We start from the raw sequence: 17,158 nt of genomic DNA on the forward strand, positions 1-17,158 counted from the left end.
TCCTTCCTTTTCAGCTCTTTCCTTTTTTCAACTTCACCCTGTATCCCATAGATGGCAAGGTACGCATAGGGAACCTAGTGTTGAGACACTCTGTTCCCCACTACTTATAGCTAATCTTCTAATACATAAATAAAGTAAATCTAATGCAAGTAACAAATCTTGTTTCGTCATGCTACTGGGTTGTATTTACAAACAACTTCTTACACAATATAATTATATGTACCTGTTACTACTTGCAGCTATCAATTTTCTATGAAAGCATAAAACGTGTATAATTATGTAAAATATTATAATTATAAATATTTATTTATTTTTATTTATATATAAAAAAATATACAAAATTTAACAAAAATTTAAAATACAAAAATAAACAAAATTTCAGATCAAAAAAATAATGAAAAATATCATTTGCAACTTTTTTTAAAGATTTTTATTTGAATTTAAGTGAATAAATGAGAAGGTGCCAAAGTTTATTGAAATATCCTCATCACAATTCCTAAAATTTCAAATTATTATTTAAATATGATTCATTTGATGCATTTCTTGCAGGTAAAGGTAAATACCTGACAACAAAATTAAATTCTTACTAAAATGTTTTAATTTTTCTTTAATTACGGAAAAATATCATAATAAATAAATAACGGAAAAATACATTTGTGTGAGTAATATTTTTAAGACCTTAACAGGGATTCTTGAAATCTGGTTATTTAAGTTAGTTATAGTTAAACTACACGCTTTAAACAAAAGTATATAAAAAATATTTCTTTAATTTAAACGTGGGAAATGAACACTCTACCACTTCTTGCCACACTTTGCCTCCAGAGCAAAGACAGACAGAAGATGCAAATGGAAATATTAAATATATCATTTTCTCAAATAGGAGTCGAACCCACGACCTTTCGCGTTTGCAGTCACACTGGCCTATTAATAATAATAATATACTTTGTTTTTATTATAATTAAATTTATTTGTCGAACAAAAACAACGAGATACAAAATAAATAAGTAAATCAATGTATTTATGCTTTATCGATCTTGCCCTTGAAAATGGTTTACAATAACAATGAACTTAACATAAGAAAAATATGGTAAAAATATTAATATATTTTTTTAAATAAGTTTAATTTTACATAAAAATATTAAAATATGTTTTTATGTTTTTTTTTAAATAACATGATATCACTATTAAAATAAATACTGCAGTTGCATTTTTCATATCGTGTCACGCCATCTCGATTAAGGAAGTGATAAATTTATTTTTCATAAATATGTATATTATAAAGAAAAACTATATAAGGGTCACGGCTTCAAATCTCATGTAATAATACTTAAGTGCAACGTGGGATGTAAATTCATCCATCTACTTATTTTGTTTCTATATAGCAAGACGGAACAGCGGGAAAATGAAAACGAAAGTTCCACCGACTGAGTGGTTTGGTGGTAATTAGAAAACTTTTAAATAAAATCACTTTCGATAAAATATAATATTTAATAATATTCAATTCAATTCAAAAAATTAAAAGTTTCTCTTTTCAAACATTTTAACAGAATAAAAACCCAGTAAAATCTTTTCTTTCTTTTCAAATATATAAGAAAATACTAGACAACGAAGTCTAAGGGAATAAATTAATAAAAAAATAGTATGTAATCATTGACGAATTTCATAATTTGAATCAAGGATTTTTAATTTCTATAAACGAAAAAAGATATATTCTTTCGTTTAAAAAAGATTTACAGAGCCAATAGGAAAAGTAATATCGCGGCCAACATAAAAAGACGCATGCGCACGCCAAGCGACCATTCAACATCTGAACGTCACTATCGATAGTCAATAAAAAGGTTTACATTGTTCCCGTTTTAACTAAATAGTGTTGTGCCGTGATTTTTTAAATTGTTTTTGTTTGTTTGGAAAATAAATTATAAGTGAGTATTTTATTTATTAATCGTATATATGTGTTTGTTAGGTAAAGAATAATCGTATGAAAATAGATAATTTTAGGCTTTTTCATATTTATTATTTTTTGTTTTAATAAGTAGGAGTAACTTAATAATTCCATTTTATATAACGAAAAATCAATAACTGCAATTGCAAATAGCTAAGCTTACATCAGATTATCTTTAATGGATTTTCAATACTACTAACATTTTTTTTTCGTGCTAACCTGTGGGTAAATTATAAATAATAAAAAATATAAAATTTTGTAAAAAATATTATAATATATTTTTGTATATATATAACATATTTTTGTAAATGAAATCCTATTATGTATAATAATTTTAATTTTGTTTTTCTTCTTTAAACATCAAATCAGACAAAGTTATACAAAAAGGTACGTAACTCCTCATAACCGTATTTCTATTTACTTATTCACATTCAATTTATTAAATTAAAAATATATATAAATAAACAGTTTTCTTAAAACTTAGAAAATTTTCTTGACTATTTTTATTTGTAAAATGCTTGTAAGATTTATATATGTAAAGGAATGTAAATCGCGGGTAGATTATATTAGATCGATTTAATTTTAAATTTAACAATTTTTTACTTTAAATTACAAAATATACGCGATTAATCTGTTTATGTTGGTTGTGCGGCGTTGAGTTCAGCCACTCAACTTGCTGTATCTTGAATTCGAGCCAAAAACGGAAAACATATGTCTCCCTTATAATTATTGGTTGGTAAAAGAACATGAGCTCACGTTCATCCAGCTACGTTCAAAATGTGCAACCCATACGCGGAATTTGAGGCCCGAGGAATGTCTCGAAAATTGGGTGAAAAGCGGGAAATAACGTTTAATTTTTCTTCGAAAAAACGTTTCGTTTCTTTTCAAACAATTTATGTCATTTCAAGGAAAGTCCTTGAACGTACAGACATCGAATATTAAAGGAAATAAAAAAACTTTAAAATTAGTAAGGTATACAAAATTATGTGCAAGTTGTTAATAGCGGATCTCGATCTATGACCTTATTATGCAAATAGATTTACGTTCAATCGACCAGAAGATGCAATTAGATACAATCACCAATGCATTTAATATTTCCTAATACAATACAGATAAAACATCCTGACCTAGTGGAAGAGCGATTGACTGTAAATGACAAGATTGTAGGTTCGATTCTCTCTTGTGTAATGATTTATTTATTTTTATAGCTCTAAAAAGATAATACGCATAACACTATGTCTTAAATTCGGGTGGAAATGAACTTTTTGGCAATGGGTTCGCTCTGTCTAACTTACTACGAGCAAAAAGAAAGTATAGGAGAGAAGCTAACAAAAATATATTAGTTTCTTCACGAGGAAACAATGTTACCGGATATTCTTAATCAATTGTATCTATCAATAATTGTTTATTTTTTTAGAGGCTATTTCCTATGTTTTACAATAAACAGACTATTTAGTGATCTTTACTGTTTCTCGACTTACGCATCTATTGAATGATAACTTTAAAATTTAAATGAGGGAAATATCTATTAGTGGCACTCGGTTGTGAGTGTAAACGCGACGGTTATGGGTTCGATTCCTACTTGATTTAACTCGATTAAATATTTATTTTTTTAATTTCCTCGCTCTGATAAGGAGGCAAAACGCGGCGTTGAGATCCACCGCTCAAAATGGAAATTGTAGAATTTCCTGGAATTCATATGGAAAGTGTAGAATATAGTGTCTTGACACTACATTATCTCTGATTACTCTGCAAGGCTGAAAATGAAGCTGGAAAAAAAATTACTTGATATTTCACAAAATTAACTAATAGTTATGATAGATAGGTATATTACTCTAGTACAATGACTTCTAAGTTTAGACTGATATACACAAAATGTATTATATAGATATTGTTTTATTTCTTAATTAAATCTAATCTTATTTACGGTCATTTGCCTTTATTTCAAGTATTTTGACCTTATATAAGAGTACGGGCGCTTATGTTTTTATAATAAAAATAATACCGGCGTGGCGTCTCGTAATTCGTACGATAGTTGATATGTGTTTGACTTAAAATTAAAGTACGAATTCGCATCTTATCAGGTGTAATTTTATATTAAATTAATATTCTAAATAGGAAGAAATTGTTTCATTGATTTCAACTCGATAGAATGAATCAGTATCATTTTCTAATACAAGATGCGGTGTTAAATTTAGTCACTCAACACAAAATGTCCCGAAAATTTGCCAGAAACTTGAGAACAGAGTGTCTAACTGGGGAACCTAGGGTTAGTTTCCAGGATAGGTATACCGTATACACCCTGTTTTACCTATGTGCTAATTTCAATAATTGTAATTTGTTTTTTGACTTAAAATAATATTTTATAATATTTTAATTCCAGAAATGCGTGTATGCATAGTCGGCGCGGGCGCAGCTGGTCTGTGCGCAGCGAGACACCTCCTTGTGGAACCTCGCGTGTCAAATGTGGATGTTCTAGAACAGTCCGCCCAGCTGGGCGGCACCTGGGTTTACACTGAGAACGTGGGCTACGATGACTTCGGCTTACCTATCCACACTAGCATGTATAAGAGTTTGAGGTAAGAATAGATTTTTTATTTTTTTTCGTAGCTTCATAGTGTATCCCAACCAAAGCAGGGTTGTAGAGGGAACCTGGGAACTCCCCACGTTCCGCCGCGCTTTACACAATCATAAAAAATTAATCGCCCGAGTGGGAATCCCACCCACAACCGTCGCAGAAAGTGGGGGCGGACCAGATTTTCTTAATATTAGGTTCCCTCTGCCGGCCTACTGTGTGCGGGATACAGCGTGAAGCAGAGTTTTTTTAACTTTTTTTATGTGCACGTGCTCGGGGAACATCATCTGACCGGATGCACAATAACCATGCGACATTTATCTAATAGTAATAAATACAAATAATAATTAATTGTTATATTAATATACGACAATTAATAGTTGCTAACTTGTTAGGTTCAAAAAGCAATATATTAAATGGCAGATAAAACATACTCTTATATAATAAGTAGTTAAAACAAATAAACTAATTTCGAATAAGTCTTCTTCTTCTTCTATTCTAAAAACAAGTCTATATAGATCTATCCCCAAAACATGATTTTTTTTATATTGTTGCTAACATAATTTTACTTTATCTAAGCATAGAATCAGATAAGAAATAACGCATATAATTAAAATATACGAAGCCAGTCTTGATGCAGGGGTCGTATGGCTTAATCCTGCTAAGATATAATTTTTTATACCTTTTCAATAAAATAAATATTTTAAAAATAAATGCTTTCTATTTAAATACCAAATATATAGAATCTTAAGTGAAAAACAATCTTAGAAATTAGTTCAAGCAACATTATCTTAAATGACCTGAATATTTAGTATGTACGTACAGTGGGTGATGTAAAGAAATTTTATCGAAAATAGATAGAAATTGCACTTCGATCTTAACATATTGATAGCTTTTCTTAACGTAATTCTTATCAGTTCAATATATTGTATTATACTCATACTTGTTATTATTAATTTAAGAGGCTATATAAGCTTTTTCCAACTTCACTATGTATCCCGCATATAGCAAGGTATATAGGCAGAGGGAATCTGGGAAGCTAGTGTTAGACACTCCGTTTCCATTAAGTCACTTCCTTTCGTCACTTCCCGCCGAATTCTGGATGCGAAAAAAATGAAAACCTTATATATTTTCTCAACACAACATAACATTTCCTTGAATGAGAATCGAACCCGTCACTTGTCGCAGTTTTCATACGCTTGTAGTTCTGCGTCAGGACCTCTAGTATTCTATCCTTTTTATTTGTTAATCGGCCGGTATTTTTTTATCTATAATTGTAAACATATGAATCAAGCAGTCCACACCAGACGATTTTTATCTCACCTAAGCTTACGTCACAGATCGGAGGGCATCTGCGTGAGAATGTTCATTTGATTGACATAGATCATTCTAGAAAGATTCATAATTTTTAATTTTAGTACCTACATGAAAATAAAAATAAAAAAAAAAAGTAATAAGCTTAGTAATGGAAAAGGCTAAACTATTTGTTACTAATGTTTGACTTCTGTACCCAATCCAAGATTTTTTTTTTGGAAAATAAGCTGCCTGGAGCTTGCTTTTGTGGGTGGTAGATTTATTGAGAAAACCATGTGAAAAAAACTATAAAATTTTTTACAGGACCAATCTTCCAAAAGAAATAATGGGCTTCCCAGACTTCCCTATTACCGACAGTGAGAAATCTTACATACCTGCTAAGGATATGCTCTCCTTCTTACAGCTGTATTCAGATAAAAATGGCATAACTCAACATATTAAAGTAAGTAAAATTTCTTATTTCTAATCTAGATATATCTAGATTTATGAGGCCATTTATTGCGCACACACATACACACGCGTGCGATTGTAAACGCGACAGGTTGTAGGATCGATTTCCACACGAGAGAATGAAATATTTATTTTCATTTTTTCGTTGTTGAGGTCCGCCACTTAACACACAATGTCTCCAGAACTCGGCGAAAATGCAAAACGGAGTGTCTTAACACGAGGTACCCTCTGCCTACCTTGCTGATTGCGAGATACAGTGTTTAAGAATTTTTATTTCTTAGGTTTTGATTTAACAACGGGAGCAAAGTCGCAAGTAAAGCTAATCTAATATTTTAGTATAACCACATTTCACAAAATAGTATGAAAATACTATTTTTACATTTAAAGTTATTTTCATTTGAAGGTTGTACAATATTCCTTGTAACTCCAGAAGCGCTATCATTATCACCTTGACGTAAAATCGTTAAAGATCTACGAATACATAAACATGTTGTTTGTCTCTCGTTCGATTCTCTTGCAAAAACAATAAGTTATCAAAGGCGGATGTTATTTTGTCGATATTTCATTTACCTACTTACAATATATATATTTTTTTATATACAAAGATATATGGTATTAAATCGCACAGTCATAGGATAATCATAGGAAACCTAGTGTTAAAATACTCCGTCCCCATTTTCCGCCGAATTCTGGAGGCATTGCGTTTTGAGTGGCAGAACTTAAGACCATGCTTTGTCTCTTTACCAGAGGGAGAAAATGAAAATATTAATTATTTAATTTCCTTGTGGGGGAATCGAACCCAGAACTTGTCGCGTTTACGCCTATTGTTTTTTTATTCAAAACCCTTTATTTTTGCAGTTCAAACACCATGTCCAACAAATAATACCGAAACAAGGATTGACTCGCGAGCTGTGGGACGTGACGGCCAAGGATGTTGCAACTGGCGTGTCCACTACTAAGGAATACGACTATGTGTTCGTGTGTAACGGCCATTATAATACTCCTTTCATACCTAATATACCGGGATTGAAGGAATTTAAAGGTTGGTTTAAATTTTTTTAATCATTTTTTTAATTTTATTTAAGCTTATATGAATTTACAAACGCTAATGAGGTCTGTTCCACCCTTTCGGTATATGATATTTTTTTATTGTACTAAATTTTAATAAAACAGTTTGTTCCTTAAATACCTATAATATCTTTGAATTAATTATATTGATATGACGTAAAAAATAAAAAATAAAAAATATAACATTTGACATGTATGGGTTGTTAAAATTCCAAATACACTAAAATTTTGTGTAAAAATATAATACCTAAATGATATAATTAATATCTTTAATCCATTGGGCATTATTAAAATATAAACAATTTTACAGGCGATGTAATGCACAGCCACGACTACAGAGTACCATCGATCTTCACAAACAAACGCGTCCTCGTGATCGGAGCTGGACCTTCAGGGATGGACATAGCTTTAGAGATCACCTCCGTCACCCAGAAAGTCATCCTCAGCCATCATCTCAAGGAACAGCCTAAATCTGTGTTCCCTGACAACTTAGTTCAGAAACCAGATGTGATGAAATTAGACGGTCACACCGCTGTGTTTAAAGATGGCAGCGAGGAGGATGTAGATGTTGTTTTTCTTTGTACTGGTAAGTAAATCTTCTAAACGGGATGCAACGCGAAACTAAAAATAAAGAAATGAAACACTAATTTAGGCTGTTTTTTTTATTCAATTTTAATTTCTCCAATGAATGAATTTTTCTAAATGTCCCCAGGCTACCTTTACAACTTCCCGTTCCTCCACGACTCCTGCGACATCGTGGTAGAAGATAACTGCGTGGAGCCCCTGTACAAGCATCTCGTTAATATACAGCACCCCTCGATGTGTTTTGTTGGGGTCCCGTACTACGTGTGCGCATTCTCAATGTTCGATTTACAGGTATAAATTATAAATTTTAACTATAGATTAGTCTTTTTTAATAATAACAAAAAAAATGCGCTAGTAGTTTTAACTATTGAGGTCGAGGACAAGTGGCAGTAAACACCGTGGTTATGGATTCCGTTCCTTCTCGGAGGAATGAATTATTATTTATTATTTTTTTAGTTTCTTCGCTTCCTCTGACTGCTGTGTGCGGGATATAGCATGATGCTGAAAAAAAGTGTGTTTACTTGAACACGCTAATCTCAGGTACCTACTGGAACTACACTGGAACGAATTGAAAAAATATTTATGTGTTGAATAGTTCCTTTATCGAGAAAAGTTGTAGGTTATAGCCTATAGGTACTAGATAACCTGACTAAGCAGGCAAAGCCGCGAATAAAAGATAGTACTTATTGTATTTTACCCATTATACAGGTACGGTACTACGTGCGATCTATGAACGGTACCTTCAAACTACCGTCATCTGAAGAAATGATGCAGCACTGGGAAGAAGAGAAACGAGATCGTGCAGCTCGCGGCTATACCAAACGACAAGCACATATGATGGGGCCTGATCAGGTATTTATTTAAAAAAAATGATTATAGCTTCACGCTGTATGCATCCAGTCGAATCCACGATCATCGCACTTACAGTTATTACCTATTCCCACTACGCTACAATGGTATACAAAGTCGAATGAAAGCTGGAGAACGGAATGTTATGACACTAAGTTCTTTCTGCCTTACTACACGAGTAATTAAATTATAAATTATTTTTTCTTAAATCCATTAGAAAAATATTTATTGTTAAATAAAAAAATATATATGATTATTTATATTATAAAAAAAATGTATAGAATATAAATTAAATTTCAAATTCGATTTAAAATCTGCTACTTTTGCTAGCAACAACGTACCATTATTTAAAAAAAAACTATATACGTATAAACAGGTATAGACAGGTTATATGTTACAAATATCTCATAAACGACACATTAGTTCAAAGTAAAATATGTTTTAAAAACAATTTCTACATTCTGTTGACGTTTCATGACCATTACTCGACTCGTAATGGATAGTTAGAATTAATTAACCCTTATATAGCGTGATAAAAAAAATTGCAGTATTTCCCATGTTGCGTTTTAATCCAAGGTTTTGTAATGTCAGACGACTTTTTAACCGACTTTTCTTTATAAGGAGGAGGTTCTCAATTCGATTGTATTTTTTTATATTTGCTATCTCACAACTAACGACTAGGCCAAACGATTTTATTGATTTTTTTATTTGTAAGCTAATGCTTACAATGTGTCAAGTTAATGCTGCAATAACCTTACTACAATATCAAATTACTGAGCTTATTTTTGTAAATTTGTGAAATATCTATATCGTAATCCAACCTTTTTGTCTCGTCTATTAGTATAAACCTACTCATGCATGCTCTCCTTGCCCTCGTGCTTCTCTTGCCTGAATTACGTCGGCAAGAGCCCTATATATCTTTTTTTGTTTGAATCCATTGAAATAAAACAATAATAATAAAGACAAAATGTTAAGGAAATTTCACTAAAATACAACAGTGAAAACTGCATTTAAATCGGTTAACCCGTTTCTACGATTAACGTGTACAAACGCGCAGACAAAGAGACAAACATTTTATAAGTCATTCTTTTGGGATCTATCTATCCAATTATAATTATACAATTTTATTACAAATATATATTAGTACTATATATAATATGCTTGCGAATCAATTTTAAATAGTTTTGCCTACTAATATTAACTCCCATCGACCAAAAGGCAGGATATTACGTATCGCTCGCCCTCGAGAGCGGCGCGGAGGCGTTACCCGCCGTCTTCACGACCATCCACAATCACTCCAGCCAGAAGTTCCTGGACGACATCGCGGGTTTTAGATACGATGTGTATTCTTTAGTCGATGATAAGAGCTTTGTGTGTTATCGGCCTTCGGTTTGAAAATATAAAGCTTTTTCAGATGTTCAGCTTAAGATTATACAACTTTGTGTAATTTCATAAGTTACAAAAATTAGAATACTAAATGTATCAATATTAACCTAAAAGTAATATTAAATTAAGATACTAATTGATTTTTTACTATAGTAAAATTTTATTTTTCTGCTATTTCTTCTTCTTTTTTATTGTCTGCATTCAGACATAAAGATAATATATCTTTATCTTATCTTTATGAACAAAAAATAAAACAAGTAAAAACATCTCTTTTAAACTATTTTTTTTTATTTAATCATGAATACATTGAAATAAAAATGTCTTAAAATTAACCAACAATTAAATAAATAAATAAAATAATAAAAATAATAAAAGCAATTAAATAAATAAAACAATTCTACATAATTTTAAATATTATAAACAAGTTTTAATCAACTTTTATTTTAATTAAGTATTTGAATAAATAAAATGTAAGCAAAAAAAACAACTATACTTATTATTATAAAGCTTTAGATTTTGTTTGGTTGAACGCGCTAAACTCGGGAACCACCGGCTCGAATAGAAATATCTAATAACGACGCTTTGGAATGTGTCATATGTATGTCATATATCATATATAGTGGAAAATATATTGTTATTTATTTATTATATATTGTATACTACACCACTAGTTACTACAAATTATATAATAATTCTATTTGTTAGCTTTATGCTGCTTTATGCTTTATTCCGTAGATGGCAAGGTAATTTTTTAAAATTTCTATATCGTAATCCAACCTTTTTGCCTCATTTATTAGTATAGGAAACCTTCTCATACACGCTTCTCTTGCCTCAATTTCATCGGTACATGGCAAGGTAGGCAGAAAGAACTTTTAAACTTAGTGCTAGGACACTCCGTACCCACTTACACTGTTCTGTTCACCACTTTCCGCCGAAATCTGGCCACATTGTGCGTTTAATAGCGAGGCTCAACGCAGCGCTTTGCCTCGTTCCTGCACCACGACTGACCGCTGATTCAATTTGTATCTTGACAAATAATAATTGTTTAGGTAGCTGAAAATTGAAATCTCAATTTTTATAATTTCTGTTCATTATAAGAAAAAAGGCCCACCAACATACCACCTTTAGCACTAAAGTGCGACTGTTAACTTTTTGAAGGGCTAAGCTTTTCTAAGCCTATAAAAAATACAATCGAATTGATAACCTCCTTTTCTTAGAAAAGTCGATTAAAAAATAACAAATGATTAAAAATGTTGTAATCATTTGGTTATTTATAGTATTTATCTAATTCTTATTAAAAAATCGAATTTAAAAACTTACTTATTTTGAACAGTCATTTTTTATTTATCACAGATACTTCAATTTAATTTATATATATATATAATTCTAATATCATTTTTACCCACATTTACTATTAAAAACGAATGCTAAAAATGAGTCAAGAATGAGTCAAGAGAATGAGAGAGAGTTTTTTTTAAATTTCATTTTCATGTACAATATTTTAACTTTTTAAAAATAAAACCACAGACAACAAATATATTTTATTTCAAATGTCACATAATCCAATTAAATCATAAATATATATTTTATTTATTTACCAAAGTACCAGGAGTTCATTACACAGTAGGAGCTGGTTGTCTCGTTCAATACAACGATCGCAACGTCTTGATCCTTTCACTTGAAGAACGTGACTAGTATTGGAATAATATTAAATGATAAAGTAAATTATTCATAATAGCTGTGCTTGCGACTTTGTCTGCGTGGGAAAGTTAATTTATATTGTTTTATTTATGTACCGATTAAATAAAATAAACACTAAATATTAAGGGCAGTTTACCAAACTAAGTCAATATAAAGTTGAAAACTACATTTTAATCGGTTAAGCCGTTTCTGAGGTTAATGTGCACGACCACACAAATTAATAAATATAAAATTTATATATATTTCTTTTTCATAAATTCCCTTAATAATCGTTTTTCTCATATATCTTCCATATGCCTACAGACGTCAGTCAGTTACATTTTTATTATATGCATCGATAATAATAGTTGTTTGTATTGAAAAGGAGGCCGTTTTGTCGTATTAAGGTTATCGTAAAAGAAGCCTTGATAGAAATATTGACTTAACAACGGTTTGTTTGATTGTAATTTTATAATATTATTTATAAATGACTCATAACAAAAAAAAATTTCATTATCATTTGTTTATACAAATATGTGCGTTATTTCTTGTGGTGGCTTAAAACAAGCAAAAAGATACATCTCTCAAGCAACTACAAGCAAAAAAGGAAGGGAAAATAAGGAAATATTTGTATACTTTAAGAAATTTTGTATCTCTTAAGAATAATAAATCGACAGCTTGAGTTCATACATATGAAATCGATTAATCCTTCTTTATTAGTCAGTCAAAACTTTCTGAACATATCATGCTTACCTGTACTGAGTAGCTTTTTTTATTTTATTTACAGGAAAAATACTACGCATCCCTTGCAGTTGAAGCGAATACGAAAAATTTGCCATCTGTCATAACTAAAATAAGAGAAGAAAGCTCTATCCGTTTCCTTCACAACTTACAGAATTACAGACAAGATGTGTACAAAATTATAGATGATGATACTTATGAAATAATAAGTAACGGGAAACGAGAAATTCTTTGTTGACCGCCACTTGTAGTTATATGTTTATTATTTTAAGTTAATTATAATTAATTTTAAATGGCTCTTAATGTTTAATTTTTAAGAAATAATAAGTATAGATACAAATATAATTAAAATGTTATAATTATGATAATTAATATAAATTACGTTTATTTTATAAAATAACCTTGATATTGCTTAAGCTAAAGTTCCTAATATAAAAAAGTATGATTAAGATATTTTTTAGGTTATTTATTATGTTTAATTCTTCGACTGCTTTACGATAATATTATTAATGGGTGTATTTAATTATTGTGATTTTTTTCAATAAATAAAACACAAAATTCAGCCAAAAATATTTTATTTAAGCGTATTTATAATCTTTATATTTATCAATGCTGATATATTATTATTCTTTAAATCTAATAATTATTTTATGGCTTTCCCTTTTTACTCTAAGGTTGTTAGGAATAATTCATTAAAAAAAGCATATTCGGCAGAAGAAATTATTTCTTACATGTCGATTGCCGATAATTTTGCTTTAATTTTGATGAATTATACCTTCGATTGTTAGTATACACTCACAGGGCCGAGTTAAGACTCGCGTTCAACGAATTTGTACTTATTTTATACATTTTTTTTGTTAAATTAAAATCATTATTCGTCATTATATAAAAATACCACTTTCTCTGATTATTTATTATCCAAATTCGAATTTTTTTGTTTTTCTCGCCAATATATTGTTTTTTTTTCGATTATTCGTTTAATAATATATATATTTCATATGTAAAATAATATGTAATCTTATTTCTACAAACTTATTATCAACTTAAATAGAAACTAGAGTAAATTACAACAAACTAGATAAGTAAATGTTCGCTAAACTCTACGAATTCCACATTATTTTATTATTTTACTTTTCTTTTTTTTATTTATTTTCAATGGAAGAAGACAGTGTTTTTAATATTCTGTATAAAACTGAAAAATACAATAGATTATAGAGTGAGTCTGTAACGTTTAATATATCGTCATTTAAATCTATTAAAAAAAAGACAACTGCAACTGTTATTACTATTTTAACCTTCATAATTATTTAATTGTTTCATATGAAAAAGAGCTTAGAGAGTAAACTATTCTTTTTATTTTTACATCCATCATTATATATCATAATTAATTATTAAATTAAGTAAATATTTTTCAATTCATATAAAAAAATCAGGACGTAACTTCATTCGTAAGAAGAGCTTCTGACGTAAGGGCAATTTTTTAACATTTTTTTATTTATATAAACTGTTTGGCCACTTCGTACAAAACCTATCTACATTCCTATCCTTGGTCGACCTAGCTATATCCCTGTCTTTTCAGTCCCTTCAATAAACATTCGATATGAATAAAAAAGGATAAAAAGTGGGCATCGATCATACCCTGTAGAAATAATACAAATGGATTTATAATGTACATTATTATAAGAGTAAAAAAACAATGGCAACGTTAGACCAAGCGAAATTTTAAATGAATATCTATTTAATGTATCCCGACAGCTTCTTTCTATATTGGAAATGTAACTATTTACAAATCTTAACTATAGCGAAATTATACGAACAGTATCAAGCTTCTAGCACCATTTCGATATAAGGTATACATCAAATAACATAATATTATCAACCAATCAAAAATATGTAAAAAATATAAAGAAACAATAATATTTATAACAAACAGTTTCGAAAATTTTATATAATTTCACGCTTCATGTTTAATTGTGAAATCATTGAAAATATGACTAATATCATCACTGGTTAATTTTAAACGAAATAAGGGACTAGCTGAAATAGTATTGCATTTTAGATAGTATATATGAAGAACTACAAAAGTATACATAGAAATCTAAATTAAATTATACATTAGACATACAACTACCTATACACTGAGATTATAGCGTTACAAGTATAAAAAAATAAATCACATATCACCTTACCTCGACTCCTACACAACACCAACTCGGCCCCCCGTCCAAAAAATCGGGTAAAAAACGTAACATTCCAAAAAGGACACCGCTAAAACGTAACAAGGTAACTTTAACACTTACGTTTGCTTCGAAAATCGAAATATTGTGAAATTGTCGCCGTTGAGCCTCAACTATGTTGTACTTTAAGACCTGTATAGTGATTGAATGCTACATTAAAGAATCTACTGCACCTAACATCGATATTGCGAATGATTTAAACCACTATAATTAAATATAACACCCCCCTTCCTTAAAATACAAAATGTCTTTATTACAAGATAGGGATTCTCTTATTTGTACACTAAAAGTCGTATAAATATGTATATCAAAAGAAAAATATTAAAATATCAACGACCAAAATCGTTTCATTGCACTACAGCATTACAAATGTTCTTTCCTTTTTAAATGTCATTGCTTAAATTTATTTTAAATATAGAATGCGTTTTTAGAGATGGCAAAATTGTTTTGGATTTTTGCCTTCATGTCTTTGCTTCCAGTTAATTTTTAAAAAGAAAAACTATCAAACTCAAAATTTGACAGATAAAATAAATTAGAACAATAACCACGCAATGTTTAGTACATTCAACATTGGTATAGTATACCTCTGTAGGAGGTATAACAAATATTTTGTTGTTAATGTAATTGTCGATGCAAAAGTGGCGTAACTATTATTTTATTAATAAAAAAGGCTTTTAATTGTTTTTTTTAAATATATGTGTTGAAGATTGTCTGTATATATATATTAATATTTGTAGAAATAGTAATAGAAAAACTGTATTCTAGATGTTAACGCAATTATTATCGAAGACAATGTGTTCGAAGTCTGTCTTTTTTTTACATTTATATTATTACTATAAAATTTAAAAAAAAAACTTATATTGCTTACGAACAGAGGGTGCCTAAAATGATCATTTTCATACAACAAACATTTTGTAATAACCAAATTTTATATATAATTAATTATTAAACATAATTAATAGCATTTAATTGTATCGATATCTTAGCATTTTTGTCGACATTTTAACTAATTTTTTATCGATACAAAATGATTGAAGGTTATTCAATCATTTTGTATCGATATTCTTATTTATACTTTAATAAAATTATTTTGTTTGTTACTCCATTTTTGCACAGACGTGTTACATCATACACGCGTTATGCGTTCACAGCAAAGTACCAGGATAGCATCTCCATACAAGAGATGTACAGTACAACGTCGATTAATCGAACAACCGTTTGTTTATCCGAATTAATCCCATCTAACATATGAACGAAATTTTATAATTGTTTTAATATAATTATATAAGATATAATCAGATCAGATATCAGTGTTCGGAAAATAATTTTATTTCGGATTATGCAAAAATAACCATTTTCCAAACAACTCATGTTCCCCCGGTCTTTTCGGATAATCGACGCTCTTGCATAAATAACAAAACAACTGACCTTAAATGTTATAAGTACCAGGATAACATGATTTTATAAGAAGTACTTTTAGTAAATTAAATAAGTGTATGCAGGACCTGCCTGTATTGTTTTCGTTCTATGTACCAGGACTTTATAATTGCATAGAAGGCGTGTTTGTGTATTTCTTTCAGTTACTAAGCAAAAGGGAACTTTTGTGTAGGTATTATGATTATCATAGCTTGAGAAAACTACTTTGGGAAAGTTACAGGCACATAGAACAATTAAGCCGAATTTATATGAACTTTAACCAGATATACTACTTTTATTTAATTTAGGTGGTTTTCTGAAATAGTACGAGATGTTTTGTCTTGTATGAAATTTCTGTCAACTTCTTTTCGGTTTTGAAATTTCTTCCTAGTTCTGTTCGAAAATTAAATTTCCGTCTATTTCTGTTCGAAATGTAAACTTCGTTCGAACTGTGGTCGAAAATGTCATGGTTTTCGTGTCCTTCAAATAAAACACGTAATTTATCAATTTCCTTGGATCTTCGTGTCAAACTGTGACGTAGATCGCATTTCCTTATGAAAAGACAAGGCGAAACTTCATTTAAACTTAAATAAAATTTTCGTTTAACCCGTTTTCGCGAAAGGTATATCCGGTTCCATTCTCAAAGCTTGCTGCGTGGGGTCATAATGACCCGCTAGGTAGTAAACGTCATTATTGTCGTACACAGTGCTGTATTTGACCGGATCGTCGCCCATGCGCTCCTTGTACTGAGCGAGCGGTAACACTTCACACTTGTGGGATATTGTTTGCACGTCGTTTTCATCTGTGTGCGGTGATTCGAAGAGACCGCCCTGGAATAGATGTAAGATATGTTTTAGTATATGTAAATAAAATAATAATAGAAGTGGTTTGAAAATTGAAGTAATTACATGGCAA

General features: G+C 29.9%; 2 protein-coding genes across 4 annotated transcripts in view; one reads left to right on the top strand and one right to left on the bottom strand.

The window, feature by feature from the left end:
* Nucleotides 1-1,764: 1,764 nt before the first annotated feature.
* Nucleotides 1,765-12,965, top strand: Fmo-1 (Flavin-containing monooxygenase 1). Of its 2 annotated transcripts, none has more exons than XM_085197904.1 (8): nt 1,765-1,922; nt 4,326-4,521; nt 6,135-6,273; nt 7,140-7,323; nt 7,660-7,935; nt 8,062-8,225; nt 8,643-8,786; nt 12,637-12,965. In XM_085197904.1, exons 2-8 carry the CDS (start codon nt 4,328-4,330, stop codon nt 12,826-12,828), a joined length of 1,293 nt encoding a protein of 430 aa, XP_085054030.1. In that variant the 5' UTR covers nt 1,765-1,922; nt 4,326-4,327; the 3' UTR covers nt 12,829-12,965. The 2 variants fall into 2 exon arrangements, with proteins under 2 accessions (XP_085054030.1, XP_085054031.1); XM_085197905.1 differs by lacking the exon at nt 12,637-12,965 and adding an exon at nt 10,002-10,193.
* A 582-nt stretch (nt 12,966-13,547) lies between these two features.
* Nucleotides 13,548-17,158, bottom strand: part of wge (BAH domain and coiled-coil containing protein winged eye) — a 108,932-nt gene continuing 105,321 nt past the window's right edge. For both annotated transcript variants that reach the window (XM_085197902.1, XM_085197903.1), the window contains one exon: nt 13,548-17,073. In XM_085197902.1, the coding sequence (XP_085054028.1) occupies nt 16,846-17,073 (228 nt within the window). In that variant the 3' untranslated portion in view covers nt 13,548-16,845. The remainder of the gene's footprint in view (nt 17,074-17,158) is intronic.

The sequence above is a fragment of the Heliconius melpomene genome, chromosome 15, assembly GCF_056956725.1.
Source record: "Heliconius melpomene rosina isolate 202511_hmr_F chromosome 15, ASM5695672v1, whole genome shotgun sequence".
NCBI lineage: Eukaryota > Metazoa > Arthropoda > Insecta > Lepidoptera > Nymphalidae > Heliconius > Heliconius melpomene.